The 19,195-nt window shown below is 45.9% G+C and overlaps 1 protein-coding gene across 1 annotated transcript in view; it reads left to right on the top strand.

Annotated features, from left to right (window-relative positions):
* sms (spermine synthase) overlaps positions 1-19,195 on the top strand; it is a 68,455-nt gene that overhangs the window by 28,809 nt on the left and 20,451 nt on the right. The window contains exon 7 of the mRNA XM_072584727.1: positions 15,101-15,215. Within this exon, the coding sequence (XP_072440828.1) occupies positions 15,101-15,215 (115 nt within the window). The remainder of the gene's footprint in view (positions 1-15,100; positions 15,216-19,195) is intronic.

The following is a 19,195-nucleotide window of genomic DNA, read 5'->3' on the forward strand; positions in this document are numbered from 1 at the left end:
GTTTCCTCGATATGTAGGAGACCACATTGAGTAGTGAACGCAGTAGACCAGCTTGAGTCGCAAGTGTTGCAAGGATGTTGTCTCCAGCTGGAAACTACTTGGTAATCAGCTTAGGATGGGGGGGGTCAGCTATTTACAACTGAGCTGAGGAGAAACCTCTTTGGTCAATGTTGTGAATCTTTCACAGTCTTTACGCAAGGAGCTCTGCAAGCTCATTTGTTGAAAGTATTCAAAATAGAAACTGATTTCTTGGGCACTGAGGAATCGAGTTTGCAGGGATTGATTAGATTAGTTGGTTTGCAGGCAAAGGGAGCTCCGGTAAGTGTGAGGCCTGTAAAAGTGAGAGAGCTGGAGTTCAGGGTCTATATGTTCCTGTGAGGGTGAAGGGCAAGGTTGGCAGGAATAGGGAGCTCTGGATGGCAAGAGATATTGAGGCTTTGACCAGAAAAAAGGAGGTATGGTTCAGGTACAGGCAGCTGGGATCAAGGGAATCCCTGGAGGGATATAGGGAACACAGGAGTTCGCAGCAGAGAATGGCGGGAGCTGGGCGCAAGTTCAGGCAGAGCGCAAAGCCGGTCGGGAAGGTAAGTGATTGCTATTTGAGTGGGTGTGTTCTAAACCCCAGGTCCTACAAAGTAGGGTCTCCCTCCCTCCCTCCCTCCCTCCCTCCCTCCCCCTCCTCTAACCTAAATTAAGAGTCCACAGAAGAGTGAGGCTTCAGCTCAGGAGTCTTTGACAAGGAGGTTGAGTGAAGTGATTACGCCACAGTTGAAGAGGGTGAAGACATGACTGCCCTGCTGGTTCAGTGTGCTATGTGCTTGATGTGGGAGGTCAATGACTCTGGTGTGTCTGGCTCGTATATGTGTGGAAAGTGTGTGCACATTCAGCTACTGACAGAGCGTATTGCAGCACTGATGAAAGAACTCGAGGACCTTAGGCTCATCCGAGAGAACGAGATCTTTCTGGACAAGACCTTCAGTGAGGTTATTACACCAATCGTACCAGAAGAGAGCAGACGATGAGGAAGGCAGAGAGGAGACACGTGCAAGAGACCCCGGGGGAAGTACCTGTCAGGAACAAGTTGTATCTTTTGGAAACAGTAGAGACTGATGACACTGCCAGTTCGCAAGGCGGCCAGTCTGTCAATCAAAAGTTGGCGCAGAGGCAGAGCGGAAGAGTCGGACATCGCACAGAGCCGTGGTAATAGGGGAATCCATCGTGAGAGGAACTGACCGGGGTTTTTGTGGCAGCAGGCGGGATTTAAGGATGGTGCGTTGCCTTCCTGGTGCCAGGGTTAAAGACATCACAGACAGAGGGCAGGAAATCCTCAAGGACGAGGGTGAAGAGCTAGAGGTGGTGGTACATGTCAGCACCAATGATGTCGGGAAGAAGAGGAGGAACATACTACAGCGGGACTTTGGAGAACGAGGAAGAAGGCTGAAAAGCAGGACGTCCAAGGTGGTTATCTCTGGTTTGCTTCCAGTTCCTCCGGCTGGTGAGGCCAGCAACAGGGAGATAATGGACTTGAACGTGTGGCTGGGGAACTGGTGCAGGAAGCAAGGATTTAAGTTCTTGGATCACTGGGGGTATATTTTGTGGTAAGCATAAATTCTACAAGAGAGATGGTTTGCACCTTAATAGGTTGGGGACCAGCATTCTGGCAGGCAGGTTTTTTACTGCAACACCGCTACGTTTAAACTAAGTAGCGGGGGGGAGGGGACAAACTGGATGTTTAAGAAGGAAATTGAAGGGAAAGTTAGAACAAGAGAAGTCAAGAAAGAGGACTGTTTAAATGAGGCAGAAAACTTGGAAAGGGATCATGCTGTAAGGTTGAGTGAAATAGGGGTTGATGGGAAGGGTGAGGGCAGTAACAAATTAAAAATACTAAATATGAATGCACGAAGTATTAGACATAAGATGGATGAGCTTGAGGCTCTTTTGGAAATTGGCAGATACGATATTGTGGGGATAACTGAGACGTGGCTTCAAGTGGACAGGGCCTGGGAAATGAATATTCAAGGCTACACGTGCTATCGTAAGGACAGACTGACGGGCAGAGGGGGTGGGGTGGCCTTGTTGGTAAGGGAGGATATTCAGTCCCTTGCGCGGGGGGACCTAGAGTCAGTGTGGATAGAGCTGTGAAATACTAAAGGTAAAAAGACCCTCTTGGGAGTCATCTACAGGCCCCCAAACAGTAGTCTGGATGTCGGATGTAAGTTGAATCAGGAGCTGAAATTGGCCTGTCGCAAAGATGTTACTAGTTATGGGGGATTTCAACATGCAGGTAGACTGGGAGAATCAGGATGGTATTGGACCTCAAGAAAGAGACTTTGTGGAGTGCCTCAGAGATGGATTCTTAGAGCAGCTAGTGCTGGAGCCGACCAGGGAGAAGGCAATTCTGGATCTGGTATTGTGTAATGAACCAGAATTGGTCAGAGACCTCGAAGTGAAGGAGCCATTGGGAAGTAGTGACCATAATACATTAAGCTTCAATCTGCAATTTGAGGGAGAGAGGGTACAGTCGGAAGTGACAGTACTTCTGTTGAATAAAGGGAACTATGGAGCTATGAGGGAGGAGCTGGCCAAAGTTCAATGGTGCAATACCTTAACAGGGATGACCGTGGAGGAACAATGGCGGATATTTCTGTGTATAATGCAGAAGTTGCAGGATCAATTCATTCCTAAAAGGAAGAAAGATCCCAGGAGGAGGCATGGGCGGCCGTGGCTGACGAGGGAAGTTAAGAAACATATAAAGTTAAAAGAGAAAAAGTATAACATAGCAAAGATAAGTGGGAAAACGGAGGACTGGGAAACTTTTAAAGAGCAACAGAGGATTACTAAGAAGGAAATACGCAGAGGAAAAATGAGGTACGAAGGTAAACTGGTCAATAATATAAAGGAGGATAGTAAAAGCTTTTTTAGGTATGTGCAAGGCGAAAAAATGGTTAGGACTAAAATTGGGTCCTTGAAGACAGAAACGGGAATATATTACAGGGAACAAAGAAATGGCAGAGGAATTAAATGGGTACTTCAGATCTGTGTTCACTGGGGAAGACACAAGTAATCTCCCTGAGGTAACAGTGGCTGAAGGACCTGAACTTAAGGGAATTTATATTTGCCAGGATTTGGTGTTGGAGAGGCTGTTAGGTCTGAAGGTTGATAAGTCCCCGGGGCCTGATGGTCTACATCCCAGGGTACTGAAGGAGGTGGCTCGGGAAATCGTGGATGCGTTGGTGATTATTTTCCAGAGTTCGATAGATTTGGGGTCGGTTCCTGAGGATTGGAGGGTGGCTAATGTTGTGCCACTTTTTAAGAAGGGTGGGCGGGAGAAAGCAGGAAATTATAGACCAGTTAGACTCCAGCATCTTTCCCACCACTAACTGGTGGAGGTCAGACTATTATAAAGGATGAAATTACGACACATCTGGATAGCAGTAACAGGATAGGACAGAGTCAGCATGGATTTATGAAGGGGAAATCATGCTTGACTAATCTTCTTGAATTTTTTGAGGATGTAACTCTGAAGATGGACGAGGGGGATCCAGTAGATGTAGTGTACCAGGACTTTCAGAAAGCTTTTGATAAAGTCCCACACAGGAGGTTAGTGAGCAAAATTAGGGCGCATGGAATTGGGGGCAAAATACTAGACTGGATTGAAAATTGGTTGGTTGACAGGAAACAAAGAGTAGTGATAAACGGCTCCATTTCGGAATGGCAGGCAGTGACCAGTGGGGTACCGCAGGGATCAGTGCTGGGACCGCAGCTTTTTACAATATATATGTTAAGGATCTCGAAGATGGTATCAGCAAAAACATTAGCAAATTTGCTGATGATACAAAGCTGGGTGGCAGGGTGAAATGTGATGATAGGAGATTACAGGGTGACCTTGGCAAGTTAGGTGAGTGGGCAGATGCAGTTTAATGTGAATAAATGTAAGGTTACCCACTTTGGTGGCAAGAACAGGAAGGCAGATTACTACCTCAATGGAATCAATTTAGGTAAAGGGGCAGTACAGAGATCTGGGTGTTCTTGTACACCAGTCAATGAAGGTAAGCATGCAGATACAGCAGGTAGTGAAGAAGGCTAATAGCATGCTGGCCTTCATAACAAGAGGGATTGAGTATCGAAGCAAAGAGGTTCTTTTGCAACTGTACGGGGCCCTGGTGAGACCGCACCTGGAGTACTGTGTACAGTTTTGGTTTCCAAATTTGAGGAAAGACATTCTGGCTATTGAGGGAGTACAGCATAGGTTCACGAGGTCAATTCCTGGAATGGCGGGATTACCTTACACTGAAAGACTGGAGTGACTGGGCTTGTATACCCTTGAGTTTAGAAGACTGAGAGGGGATCTGATTGAGATATATAAGATTATTAAAGGATTGGACACTCTGGAGGCAGGAAACATGTTTCTGCTGATGGGTGAGTGCCGAGCCAGAGGACACTGCTTAAAAATACGGGGTAGACCATTTAGGAGCGAGATGAGGAGAAACTTCTTCACCCAGAGAGTGGTGGCTGTGTGGAATGCTCTGCCCCAGAGGGCAGTGGAGGCCCAGTCTCTGGGTTCATTTAAGAAAGAGTTGGATAGAGCTCTCAAGGATAGTGGAATCAAGGGTTATGGAGATAAGGCAGGAACAGGATACTGATTAGGAATGATCAGCCATGATCATATTGAATGGCGGTGCAGGCTCGAAGGGCAGAATGGCCTACTCCTACACCTATTGTCTGTTGAGTTGACTGAAGTATGAAGAAGGAAATGAGAAGGGCAAAAAGGGGACTCGGGATAGCCTTGGCTGAAAAGATTAGGGTGAATCCAATGAGGTTCTTCATGTTTTAAAGGAAAAAGAATAACTAGAGAGAGAATAGGACCCCACAAGGACCAAAGTGGGCATGTATGTGTAGAACTGCAGGAGATGGGTTAGGGTGTCAATGAATATTTCTCCACTGTGTTTACCATGGAGAAAGACCTGAAGACTTGGGAACTAGAGGAAATTAGTGGTGACATCTTGGGGGCAGTCCATATCACAGTAGAGCAGGTGCTAGATGTATTAGTATGTACGAAGGTGGATAAATCTTCTGATCCTGACCAGATCTATCCAAGAACACACAGAGGCTAGGGAAGAAATGGCGAGGGCCCTGGCTGATATTTTTGCATCATCCTTAGCCAAGGGTGAGGTCCCGGAATACTGGGAGGGTAGTGAATGTCGTGCCCTTATTCAAGAAGGGCTGCAAAGAAGAACCTGGGAACTATAGACGAGTAAGCCTAACATCTGTCGTAGGTAGGTTATTTGCGAAGATTCTGAGAGATAATATTCATGCATTTGGAAAGACGGTTTGATTAGGAACACCATCTCTTACTCCCAATTTCTCTGCTTCTGCTCTATCTGCTGCCAGCAGGAGAAACTCCCCTCCAGGACATCCCAGATGACCTCCTATTTCAAGGACAGCAATTGCTCCTTCCACATGATGATCAGTGCCCTCCAATGCATCTCCTCCACTTCACGCACTTCCGCCCTTCAACCCCAGTCCTTGAACCGCAACAAGGATAGAATGCCCCCCCAGTCCTCACCTTCCACTCCACTAATCTCCGGGTACAGTGCATTATTCTCCTTCATTTCCGTCACCTACAATCAGACCCCACCACCAGAGATATATTTCTCTCCCCACCCTTATTGGCATTCTGCAGAGGACATTCCCTCCGTGACTCCCTCGTTAGGCCCACACCCCCCCCACCAACCCACCGTCCACTTGGGGCACCTTTCATTGCCACAAGAAGTGCAAATCCTGTGCCTTGCCCTCAACCCCATCTCCCCCCCCCCACCCCCTCCCCACCCCTCACTTCCATCCAAAGCCCCAAAGGATCCTTCCACATCCGGCAGAAATTTTCCTGCACATCCAAACACTTCATCAGTTGTGTCTGTTACTCTTGACGTGGTCTCCTCTACGTTGGGGAGACAGGATTCCAATTTGCGGAATGTTTCAGGGGACATTTCTGGGACACGCACCCGACAACCCCACTGTCCTATGACCATTTCAACTCCCCCTCCCACTCTGCCAAGGACGTGCAAGTCCTTGTTCTCCTCCACTGCCAAATTCAGGCCACCCAAAAGCCTGGAGGAAGAAGGCCGCACCTTCTGGCTTGGGGCCCTCCAACCACACAGCATCAACATCCACATCCACTTCACGAATTTCCTCCTCTTTCCCCCCCCCCCCCCCCACCTCATCCCAGATCCAACCTTCCACCTTGGCACTGCTCTCTTGAACTATCCTGCCTGTCCATCTTCCTTTCCACCTGTCCGCATCACCATCACCACCCACCTGCATCTACCTATCGCTTTCCCAGCTAACTCACCCACACCCCCACCCTCCTATTTATCTCTCAGATTCCCCACCCCGCTGCATTCCTGTTGAAGGGTTTATGCCTGAAACGTCGATTCTCCTGCTCCTTGGATGCTACCTGACCTGCTGTGCTTTTTCAGCACTAATCTTTTTGACTCTGATCTCCAGCCTCTGCAGTCCGCATGTTCCCCTTTGATTAGGAATAGTCAACATGGCTTTGAGTGGGAGAACATGCCTCACAAATTTGTTAGAGTTCTTTGATGATGTGACCAGGAAAGTTGACGAAGGCAGGGAGATAGACGCAGTCTATATGGATTTCAGTATGATAAAGTCCACATGGTTGGCTGCTCTGGAAGGTTGGATCGCATGGAATCCAGGGAGAGCTGGCAAATTGAGCAGAGGGTAATAGTGGAAGGATGATTGTCGGATTGAAGGCATGTGACTAGTGGAACACCTCAGGTGTTGGTGCTTGGCCCGTCACTGTTTGTTATCGACATTAATGATTTGGATGAGAATGTACCAGGCATGATTAGTAAGTTTGCAGATGACACTAAAATAGTCAGTATTGTGGATAGTGAGGAAGGTTATCATAAATTGCAGTAGGACCTTGATCAGCTGGGGAAATGGGATAAGAAATGGCAAATGGAGTTTCATATAGATAGGTCTTGCATTTTGGAAAGTCAAATCAAAGTAGGAGTTTCATGGTGAATGGTAGGGTCTTAGGACTAATTGAATAGAAGGATCTTGGAGTTGAAGTGCATGGTTCTCTGAAAGTGGAGTCACAGGTAGACCGGGCTGGGAAGGCAGCTTTTGGCACACTGGCCTTCATCAGTCAGGGCATTGGGTATAGAAGTTGGGAAGTTATATTGTAGTTAGACAGGAGGTTGGTGAGGCTGTACTTGAAGAATTGTGTTCAGTTTTGGTGACCTTGTGGAAGGATGTTATTAAACTGGAAAGAGTGCAGAATACATTTACAAGAATGTTGCCTGGAATCTCACTGGTTTGAGTTATAGGGAGAGGTTGGACAAGGTAGGATCTTTTTCTTTAGAGTGTAGGAGACTTAGGGGGCATCTTATAGAAGTGTATAAGATTATGAGAAGCATGGATAGCAGGAACATACTCTATCTTTATCCTCAATTCCCCAACATTGGGCAAGAGGGCATCAGATTTTTAAAAAAATATTGTAATTGGAAAAAAACGTCCTTTACAAATTACAAAAATATGAAAATTTAATATTATAACAACAATAAACCAACTAGTAGACTGTTCTACAAAAGAACTCGCAACTACACTCATTACACATCAATAAACAAGTAAATAAATAATGCCACTTAGCATAACAAAACCTCAGCTCTCAACCTTCGAGGGCATCAATTAATAAACTTACATTTGCTCAATTCTTCCCCTCAATATTAGGCTTATTAAACCAAACCACCATGGCTAGACAAAAGCCCGAATTAAAATGGTGGACAGATCTGCTTCCAAATATTTCACAAAGGGCTGCCATGTCTTATAAAAATTGTCCATTTTCTGGTGCACCATGTTTGTAAGTGAGTCCAAAGGAGTGTTTTCCATAATTAACTTCTGCCACCCCGACAGATCCGGGTTTTCAGATACCCAGCACATCAGAATGTTCTTCCTCACACAAAAAGTGAGGATGCTAAAAGGTTTTCTCCCATGTCCATCTGAGGGAGATAAATTCAGCAAGCCCAGGAGAAGAGAAGCCAGCTCCACCTTGACTTCAGTCCCTAAGACTCCCCTCTTTTACTCCTGCCGCAGCACTCCAGTGTGTACAGAGCCTGTGACAGGACCACAGATGGTGAGTGAGGATACCAATATTTATTTTACATTTGGGGCACACTGAAGACACGTCCTGCTTAAATTTCGCAAGACAATCTGGGGCCAGTGGAGTCCCCTGAAGAATCTTAAACCGCAGAGCCTGGGTCCTATTCCAAATCAAAATCTTCTTCGCATTCTCATAAATGTTCTCCCAAACTTTCGAAGTCATCTCCACCCCAACACACTCTCCCAGACCTCCCATAATCACTCCGTCACCCGAGGAACCTCCTCCGAACAAATGAAAGAGTGCTTATAGCCTGAAGCCCCCTCTTTTTTTCTGTATCGGATCTATAACACTCAGAAGCATGGTCTCTTTTCAGATAAAATCTCTGATCTGGGGAAAAAAAAGGGAGAGGTCGCTGCTCGATAATCCATACTTGAGTTATTTGTTCAAATGATATTAATGTTTCATCTTCAAACGGGTCACCCAAACAAGAGACTCCCCGATCGCCCAGGATTTAAACCTGGGATCCATTGTCCCTGACCAGAAACCTGGCATGTCAACTATGGGAGTATGGTAAGGTGTTTTAGACATATTACCCTCCATCTGCCTCATTACCCTCGACACTTGGACATTGTTAATAACTGTTGGATTGCAGGAATGTTCGGCAACTATCCTCCTTTTGTCCAGAAACAACAGGTTAATAAGAGGACACTTTGCCTGGGAGGCCTTAATGTCCAACCATATCGATGCAGAGTCCCCACAGCTGCAATCACTTGCAAAAGGTAGAAGGGAGCTCAATTGGTATCTTGTGACATCCAGGAGATGCAATCCTCCCAACCCCTGGGGCATTTGCAAGTTTGTAAGCTTGCTTAGGGCGCCAAATCAAAGAACTAAACCAACCACTTAATTTCCGAAATGTTTGTCTAGGAAAAACCAAGGGAAGCATCTGCAGAGGGTATAATAAATAAGGAAGAACGTTCATTTTAATAAGAACAACTCAACATAGCCATGATATTGGAAGCTCCCCCCCAATCTTTGAAGGTCTTGTTCATTTGTTTGACAGGATTAAACAAAATTAGCCTTGAATAACTGGTCAAAGCTAGGGGTAACAGAGCAGCACCTATAAAGAAAACCTCCCGATGCTCACTTAAAGGGGAACCCACCTTCAATGTCCGATATTCCCCACAAATAGGGATAGCCCCACAAATAGGGATAGCCTCTGATTTTGAAAAATTGATCTTGTCACCTGAGAAAAAAGCCAAATGAATTAATGCATTGTATCTACTGGAGCACCAAAATTGCTTGGTTCAAAAGAAAACTGAGAACATCGTCCACATATGCACCTTCAACCCTACCTTTGGGGCAGCTATATTAGGGTCCCCATGAATGGCCTCTGCCAGCAGCTCAATCACCGATGTGAAGAGCAAAGATGAGAGGGGACAAACCAGAGGACACAGTCTAAAAATAAGGGCTAGGCCACTTAGAACAGAGTTGAGGAGAAACTTCTTCACCCGGTGAGTGGTGGGTGTATGGAATGCTCTGCCCCAGAAGGCTGTGGAGGTCAAGTCTCTGGATACGTTTAAGAAAGAGTTGGATAGAGCTCTTAAGGATAGTGGAATCAAGGTTTATGGGGAAGGCAGGAACAGGATACTGATTGAGGATGATCAGCCATGATCATAATCAATGGTGGTGCTGGCTCGAAGGGCAGAATGGCCTACTCCTGCACCTATTGTCGATTGTCTTTTTCGATTAGATTCCCTACAGTGTGGAAACAGGCCCTTCAGCCCAACAAGTCCACACCGACCCTCCGAAGAGCAACCCACCCATGCACATTCCCCTACGTTTACCCCAACACTACGGACAATTTAGCATGGCTAATTCACCTGACCTGCACATCTTTGGACTGCGGGAGGAAACCGGAGCACCCAGAGGAAACCCATGCAGACAGAGAGAATGTGCAAACACCACACAGACAGTTGCCTGAGGCGGGAATTGAACCCAGGTCCCTGGCGCTATGAGGCAGCAGTGCTAACCACTGAGCCACCGTGCCAGCCCTGGGCTGTTAACGGAGCACTTAGGAGAGACGCTTGCTCAGCAGACACATAAGGAAGATGCAAGTTCCTAAAAAGACTCCATTTTATCCCATCTGTCCTCACAGCATTCATACTGGTAAAGTTCAGAGTCAAACCTCTGAAGCACCTCATTGATCTTTTTAGCATCATAAGTAAGAGTCCCCTTCCCTTCCCTAATAGAGGCAATCGACTGGGAGGCACCATTCTTCTTGACCAAATGTGCCAAATATTTACCCGGCCTATCACCATGCTCAAACAGTCTCTGCTTCACAAAGGAAAGTTCCTTCCTTGCTGTATGCACTAGCATGGAGTTTAAGGTGGATTGGAGAGCTGTGATCGCTGCAGCTTAGTCACTGACGGTCTACTGTTGTATGCCGTCTCAGCTGCCTTCAGTCCATGCCTCAAGCGGACGCTGCTGCTCTCCCTTCTGTTACTGCTGGCTGGCAGAGTATGAGATAATTATCCCTGTAACATAGGCCTTAGCAATCTCCCAGAGAATGGACGGATTACCAGCTATACCTGAGTTGGTGGCCAAAAAAGCTTCAAATTCCCTCAAAGTATTCGACAAACCTGCTGTCCTTGAGGCTGAAGGGATCCATTCGCCAGTACCGTGAGCCCATTGCATCACCCTTAATCTTAACCATTAAAAATACCACTGCATGATCAGAGATGGCAATATTCCCAATCAATCAGGATACCATTCAATCTAAAAACGCTGTGGGAGTTGGGAAATAATCAATCCCTTGTGTGGCATGTATGAGGATTGGAAAAGAATGTAAAACCTTTGCCCATAGGGTGTAAACGTCTACCCACCCCAGTTCCACACACAGATCACCCAACCGTTTAGATTGTGGAGAAAACTTTGGGGGGTCCTTTGGGCATTCTATCCAGCACAGGATCCATCACGCAATTAAAGTCTCTTTCTCTCCCCCCCCCCCCCCCCCGTAATAATATGCCGTGACGCCAAGACCATCAGCTTGGTGCTTCAGTCAGAAATTTAAGAGAGTCGGCCAGAGGACAGTAGACATTCAAAGTACCATATTCCTCACCATTTATAAGGGCTTTAAGAATAACAAACCAACCATACTCATCGCTAACACAATCTATTACATTAAATGGGAGACCCTTCCAGTTGAGTATCACCACTCCTCTGCGCCTCGTACTAAAAGACTAGAAAAACAGCTGATCAAACCCACCCTGCTGCAGCTTCAATTGTTCCTGGTCATTAAGATGAGTCTGTTGTAACAGGGCAACATCCACCCTCTCAGAAGATTGGGAAGGCTACAAAAACAAACAGAGGATAACAAAGAGAAATAAGGAAGGAGAGGATCAAATATGAAGGTAGGCTAGCCAGTAATATTAGAAATAATAGTAAAAGTTTCTTTCAATACATAAGAAACAAACAACAGGCAAAAGTAGACATTGGGCCACTTCAAACTGATGCTGGAAGCCTAGTGATGGGAGATAAGGAAATAGCTGGAGAACTTAATAAGTACTTTGCCTCAGTCTTCACAATGGAAGACATGAGTAATATCCCAAAAATTAAAGGGAGTCAGGGGGCTGAGTTGAGTATGGTTGCCATTACAAAAGAGATAGTACTAGAAAAGCTAAAAGGTCTTAAAAATCTCCTGTCCCTGATGGGCTACATCCGAGAGTTCTGAGGGAGGTGGCTGAGGAAATAGTGGAGGCGTTGGTTGAGATCTTTCAAGAGTCACTGGAGTCAGGGAAAGTCCCAGATGATTGGAAGATCGCTGTTGTAAACCCCCTTGTTCAAGAAAGGATCAAGACAAAAGATGGAAAATTATAGGCCAATTAGCCTAACCTCGGTTGTTGGTAAAATTCTAGAATCCATCATTAAGGATGAGGTTTCTAAATTCTTGGAAGAGCAGGGTCGGATTAGAACAAGTCAACATGGATTTAGTAAGGGGAGGTCGTGCCTGACAAACCTGTTGGAATTCTTTGAAGAGGTGACAAGTAGGTTAGACCAGGGAAACCCAGTGGATGTGGGTTAAGGTGCCACATGGGAGGCTGCTGAGTAAGGTGAGGGCCCATGGTGTTTGAGGTGAGCTACTGGGATGGATTGAGGATTGGCTGTCTGACAGAAGGCAGGGAGTTGGGATAAAAGGTTCTTTTTCGGAATGGCAGCCGGTGACGAGCGGTGTCCCGCAGGGTTCAGTGTTGGGGCTGCAGCTGTTCGCATTATATATTAATGATCTGGATGAAGGGACTGGGGGCATTCTAGCAAAGTTTGCAGATGATATGAAGTTAGGTGGACAGGAAGGTAATACTGAGGAAGTGGGGAGGCTACAGAAGGATCTAGACAGTTTGGGAGAGTGGTCCAGGAAATGGCTGATGAAGTTCAATGTGAGCAAATGCGAGGTCTTGCACTTTGGAAAAAAGAATACAAGCATGGACTACTTTCTAAACGGTGAGAAAATTCATAAAGCCAAAGTACAAAGGGATCTGGGAGTGCTAGTCGAGAATTCTCTAAAAGTAAACATGCAGGTTGAATCCGTGATTAAGAAAGCGAATGAAATGTTGTCATTTATCTCAAGCACCGTTGTGCTACTGAGACTTTATAAAGCTCTGGTTAGGCCCCATTTGGAATACTGTGTCCAGCTTTGGTCCCCACACCTCAGGAAGGACATACTGGCACTTGAGCATATCCAGCGGAGATTCACACGGATGATCCCTGGAATGGTAGGTCTAACATACGAGGAACGGCTGAGGATCCTGGGATTGTACTCATTGGAGTTTAGAAGGTTAAGGGGAGATCTAATAGAAACTTACAAGATAATACATAGCTTGGAAAGGGTGGACGCTAAGAAATTGTTTCTGTTGCCGTGGAGTGCAGTGGAGGCCGGGACGCTAAATGTCTTCAAGGCAGAGATTGATAAATTCTTGATGTCACAAGGAATTAAGGGCTACGGGGAGAATGTGGGTAAGTGGAGTTGAAATGCCCGTCAGCCATGATTAAATGGCGGAGTGGACTCGATGGGCCGAATGGCCTTACTTCCACTCCTATGTCTTATGGTCTTATGGTCTCTCTTTTCTAAGGCTCAACAACACCTTTTTTTTACTTCTAACTGGTGAATGAATCCCTCTGATATTCCGGGCGCACCATTTAAGAACGCTACTAACCATGATCCTTTGCAATCGCCTTTGACCTGCCGAGAGGGAGATTTTATCCCGCACCCCGCTGAGTATACTCAAAATAGACTCTCAGAACCTATTTACAAAAAAACCACGAGCTGTAAAGCACACAAAGGCGCTTATGGGGGACTCTACCCCCTGCCCACAGAGGGCGTTTACATTTCCCTCCCATTCCCTCTTCCAGCCCAAGTAAAGGAAGAAACCCAGGGACATTGTAAACACAAAGCCGTAACAAAAACAGTGAGCACTCTGCCAACCCCCTCGCAATAAGTCTCCAGCTCAGAGAGAAAAAAAACCCACCAACAACAGTTTCTTTGGGAAGCAAGTGCAAGAAGGAAAAGCAAGACAGAAAAAAACCCCCAGACACTACAGTCCATGTCCATAAATACATCTACATTATTTTAAAGTGTCCAAGGTGTTTTTGGCCTGCTCCAAGGAATGAAAAGACCACAGTTACCTCCTAATTAATGTGAAGCACTGCTGGGTATCTCATCGAATATTGAATACCGTGGTCCTTTAACCTTCTCAACCTCATCCAAAGATTTCCTCTTATGGATCACTGCTGCAGAAAAGTCCTGGGAAAACATTATCTTAGTTCCCTGATAGGTGAGAGCCTGCTGATCTCTTTTCCCCAACCTTCCTGACTGGATCTGCAGCACTGCAACCCGGTGAGCTCTGCCAACCTTCGCCCGGCATCCCAGCCAAGAAATTGTGGCGACCAGTTTTCAAAAGGAATCGGTGGCTGCCCACCTTCTACTTTCTCCGGCAGACCAACGACCCGGATATTTTTCCGCTGTCCTCTATTTTCCAGATCATTGACTTTGTTCAGTCAGGGCCTGAGCCTGTCTTGCAAGGGCGTGGATCAGCCCCGCTGAGGACTCAACCTCTGTCTCCGACACCGCGGCCTGCTGCTCAACCTCTTCACCTTGCTTCCCTTCCAACTCCCCCTCGTGCTTTGGCAGTATGGTTGAGATGGGCTTCAGTTGATGACGAGTCTCTTCCCTCATCTCCTGGGTCAGCTGTCAGATCACGGAGTTCCTCCACGATGTTCCACTGTGTGGGAATTTCTTTCACAGCTGCAGAGGGAGCTGCAGCCTCTATTCCTAGTTGCAGTCTCTGGCCTGCTCGCTGTTTTCGAGTGTCCCAAATGTTGAGACTTGGCCGTTTGCTTCACCTTAGTCGTTCTTGCATGCTCAAGAAAGGATTTAAATGGTTGTTTAACATTTAACAATACTTATTTCCAAAAAAAAAAACAAAAGTGGGAAGTCAAAAATATTACTACCTTGGGTTGGGATGCAGAGCTCAGCAAGGCTGATCTATTCAGATTGCCGCCATCTTGAATCCCCCAGGGCATCAGTTAAGATTAGAGGAAAAAGAATAAAAGGGAGCCCGAAGGCAACTTTTTTTTTACAAAGAGGGTGATACGCATATGGAATGAGCTGCCAGTGGAAGTCGTTGAGGCACGTACATTAAGAACACTTAAAAGGCATTTTGATAAATACATGGATAGGAATGGATTAGAAAGATATGGGGCACGTGTGGATAGGCATTTTGGTCGGTATGGATTAGTTTGGGTGAAAAGGGGCTGTCTCCATGCTGTAGGTTTGTGACGCTTTATGACTGAGGATTGGAACGGGAAAGCAGGATTCAGCGTTGAACTTATTGGAAGGTCGGGCAAGTTTGATCGTTCGTATAGCTGCTATTTTGCATGTTATTCTGTTTCAAAAATGATGACCGTGACCCTGTTGCTTTTCAGGTGTTAGTTGAAGATTGCGTTCCAGTTCTGAAGGCATATGCTGCAGAAGGAAGGCTGTTTGATTATGTTATTAATGACTTAACTGCAGTTCCTATCTCGACATCTCCAGAAGAAGGTAAACATGTTTGCACTTGTCATACTGGGCTCAATTGGCTGTGAGATGGAGCGCAATGGGGTTCAATTCCTGTATTAGGTACAGTCACCATAAAGGTCCTGTCATGTCAACCTTGCCCCTTGGCTGAAGTGGGGTGACCTTCTGGTTAAACCACCAGTCGTCTCCTCTCTCTCTCTCTCTCTCTCTCTCTCTCTCTCTCTCTCTCTCTCTCTCTCTCTCTCTCTCTCCTGTAGGTGACAGATGATGATGGTGGAGGGTTGTTTTTCAGACTCGAGGCCTGTGATTAGTGGTGTGCCACGAGGTTCGGTGCTGGGTCCACTGGTTTTTGTCATTTATATACATCATTTGGATATGTGAGCACAGGAGCTATGGTTAGTACGTTTGCAGATGACACCAAAATTGGAGATGTAGTGGACAGCGAAGAAGGTTATCTCAGAGTACAGGTGGGCCATTGAGCCAAGAAGTGGCAGATGGAGTTTAATTTGGATAAATGTGAGCTGTTGCATTTTGGTAAGACAAACCAGGGCAGGACCTATACACTTAATGGTAGGGTCCTGGGGAGTTTTGCCAAACAAAGAGACCCAGGGTTGAAGATTTGTAGTTTCTTGGAAGTGAAGTTGTAGATAGACAGGGTGGTGTAGGTGGTGTTTGGCACACTTGTCTTCATTGGTCAGTGCATTGAGTACAGTATAGGGATTGGAATGTTATATGATGGCTGTGCAGGATGTTGGTAAGGCCACTTTTGGAATGCGACATCCAATTCTGGTCTCCCTTCTACAGGAAGGATGTTGTTAAAACTGAGAGGATGCAGAAAAAATTAATACAGATCTTGCCAGGACTGGAGGTTTGAAGTTACAGGGAGAGGCTGAAAAACCTGGGGCTTTTTCCCTGCAGCATCACAGACTGAGCAGTGACCTTACAGAAGTTCATAAAATCATGGGGTGTATGGATAGGGTGAATAGCCAAGGTCGTCTTTTCTAGGATAGGGGAGTTCAAAACTAGAGGACATTGTTTTAATTTAAAAGGGACCTGTGGGGCAACTTTTTCATGCAGAGAGTGGAATGAGCTGCCAGAGGAAGTGGTGGAGGCTGGTTACAATTACTCCATTTAAAAGGGATCTGGGTCGGTATGTGATCAGGAAGGGGTTAGAGGGATATGGAACGAGGTCCGATTGTGATGTCTGGTCGGCATGGATGGGTTGGATCCAAGGGTCTGTTTCCACACTGTGTAACACTGACTCTCAAGTCAAAGAGAGACAGAAGAATAACATGTGGAGTCAGCTGATAGTAACAAAAATGAAGCCTAATTGTCCCTACAATGTTCCAGCAACTGATTTATAGGAAGGGTATATAATATAAATAACAAGTGTTAGAGGATAGTAGGAGGCCATTCAGTCTATCATGTCTGATGACATGGGAAATCATTTGTTCCGAAAGCACCTGTTAAGACCGGGGTGCAGTTTCATTTTACAGGTACATCTGTTTTTTCAATCGCAAGATAACATTCTGATCATTCCAGCTCAATACCAGTTAAAGCCGCTGTCGGTGGATCCGAAACCTGCTTCCTTAGAAATTGGGAGCTGGCCTTGGCAGAAACTGCTTTCACTTGAAGCTACTTCATGTGCAACTTGAGCCTGTGAATTGGAGGTACCCAAAATGCTTTTGGAGCATGTAACCCTGGGAAGGTGGGCTTGCAGAGATGGGCAATCCAATGGATAATCGGGGTTACAGGTTTAACTTGCTCTTTGTTTAGGCTGAAGAATACATCTTCCCCTCTCCTACACTTCAAACGTACTTCATTCACTTTGGGACAATCTGAGCTGATGAAAGACACTATATAGATGCATTTTCTTTACAATTCCTTTTTCAGTGAATTTTACAATCTGCTTCTTGTGATAAAAACATTCCACAAACTGTGAACCCTCCATTCTTCCCTGGTTCATCTTGGCCATTGTGCTAATTTGCAGGATTAGAAACTTTCTCAAAAGCTTTCATAATTTTGAACCCTGCTTGTTCTTCTTTGTTCCAATGAATCAGGCTTCAATTTTCCAATCTCCACCTCTGTACCTTTAGTGTCTGTTTATATAAAACCCAGAATACAGTTAGTGTTTTCATCAAGCCTAAGTATGGTGGTCTATCTGCACATCAAGCTCATTGTTATTTCTTTCAAAGACCCTTCTTTCACTATTCCTTCTGTTAAATTGCATTATAATTTCGAGATGTATAGCACAAAAAGGACCTCCAGCCCATCACATCTGTGTCAGTCAAAAACAGCAACCAAACTATTCTCATCCCATTTTCCAGCTCTTTGCCCATGGTACAGGTACACGTCGAAGTACTTCAGTGTTATCTGCCCTGATCGCTGAGAGTTTTAGATTCCCGCCGCTCTCTGGGCGAAAAAGATTTTCCTCCCATCTCTTCTAAACCTTAAATCTATGTCCCTAGTCATTATTCCGTCCATCGAGGAGAAACAATTCTCCTATCTACACTATCAATGCCTCTCATAATTTTGTGCATCTCGATTGCGTTCCCTCTCAATCTCCTCTGTCCGAAGCCAAACAACCCAGTCTGTCCAATCTCTTCTCATAACTGACCAACAGTCATTAATGTCCAAGATGGTGGTAACAGAGTAAGCTGTATTCAGACTCCTGAGCCTGGGGCTCGTTCGCTCCACCTGCTTTTCCATCTCTGACTACTTTTTTTTTTCTTTTTACTCTCTAATATTACTTACTTTCTTGTGGAGAACTCTGCCACAGTGCCATTGGCATTGATGGAATTGGCAAGGTGCCCAGTTCATCGGAGACGAGTTTGAGTTCCGGAGGCGGCGGAGGGAAGACAGTTTTGGGCGCAGTGTGGAACCCGGCAGCATCTGCGGTGGCTGCTTTGGTGTGGTGTGCCCAGCTTCAAGTTTGAGCCTAGTATGGGACTTGGCAGCATCGGTGGCAGATCATACAGTGGGCCCAGTGCAAACTCATGGTGGCAACATCACTGGAGGCAGGATGGCACTGAAGAATAGCAACTCTTTTCCCAGTGGTAGTGGCAAAGGGACTTGAGGCTGGCTGACTGCTGGTGTTGGTCTCAGTGTCGGGATGGAAGAGCCAGGCCCAGAGCTTAGTACTTAACACAAAGGGCTGTGCGATTACATCTATTTCCTTATTTTCTACCTTTTTATATTCTAAGTCTTGGTTTAATTTCTGTGTTTTAAGATTGTGCCAGACAGTGGCGATGTTATACAACAAATACTTTGTACAAGTACACGTAGCAGACCGGTCTAGTCCAGTCATCTCCTCTACAGCCTCTCCAGTGCTATCACATCCCTCCTGTAATGTGCACGCCATACTCCTAGTTGTGGCCTAACCAACATTTTATACAGGTCTAGCATGACCTCCCTGCTCTCAAAATCTATGGCCCGGCTAATAAAGTATACCATGTGCCATCTTTAACCTGTCCTAAAGCCTTCAGGGATTTGTGGGTCAGCATCCCAAGATCCCTCTGTTCCTCTGAGCGCCTTACTGTCCTATTAATTAAGTACTCCCTTGTCTTGTTCCTTTTTCCAAAGTGCAACACCACTCATGTATGTGCTGCCCTTGTCATTCTAGATGGCAGCAGTAGAAGAATTTGAATATTGCAATAATTAATTCAAAGAAAGATATAGCTGTGCTAGGAATCAATGTAAATCTGTGATAACAGGTCAGAGGCTGGGAATTCTCCAACCAGCTCACCACCTGACTCCCCAAATCTGTGTGCTATCTACATGGTAGAAGTCAGGAGTATGCACAGTTCCAACAGTCCTCAACATGTTCCAAACCACAAACACTAGAAGATCAAGGATGGCAGATGTGTGGGAGCACCATCACCTACAAGTTCCCCTCCAGCCACTCACCATCCTCATCCAGACTTGGAAATATATCGCCATTCACTGTCGCTGGGTCAAAATCCTGGAACTGTGCCACCAACTGGCATTGTGGATCTACCGCTAGC

This window comes from Chiloscyllium punctatum, chromosome 15 (genome assembly GCF_047496795.1).
Source record: "Chiloscyllium punctatum isolate Juve2018m chromosome 15, sChiPun1.3, whole genome shotgun sequence".
NCBI lineage: Eukaryota > Metazoa > Chordata > Chondrichthyes > Orectolobiformes > Hemiscylliidae > Chiloscyllium > Chiloscyllium punctatum.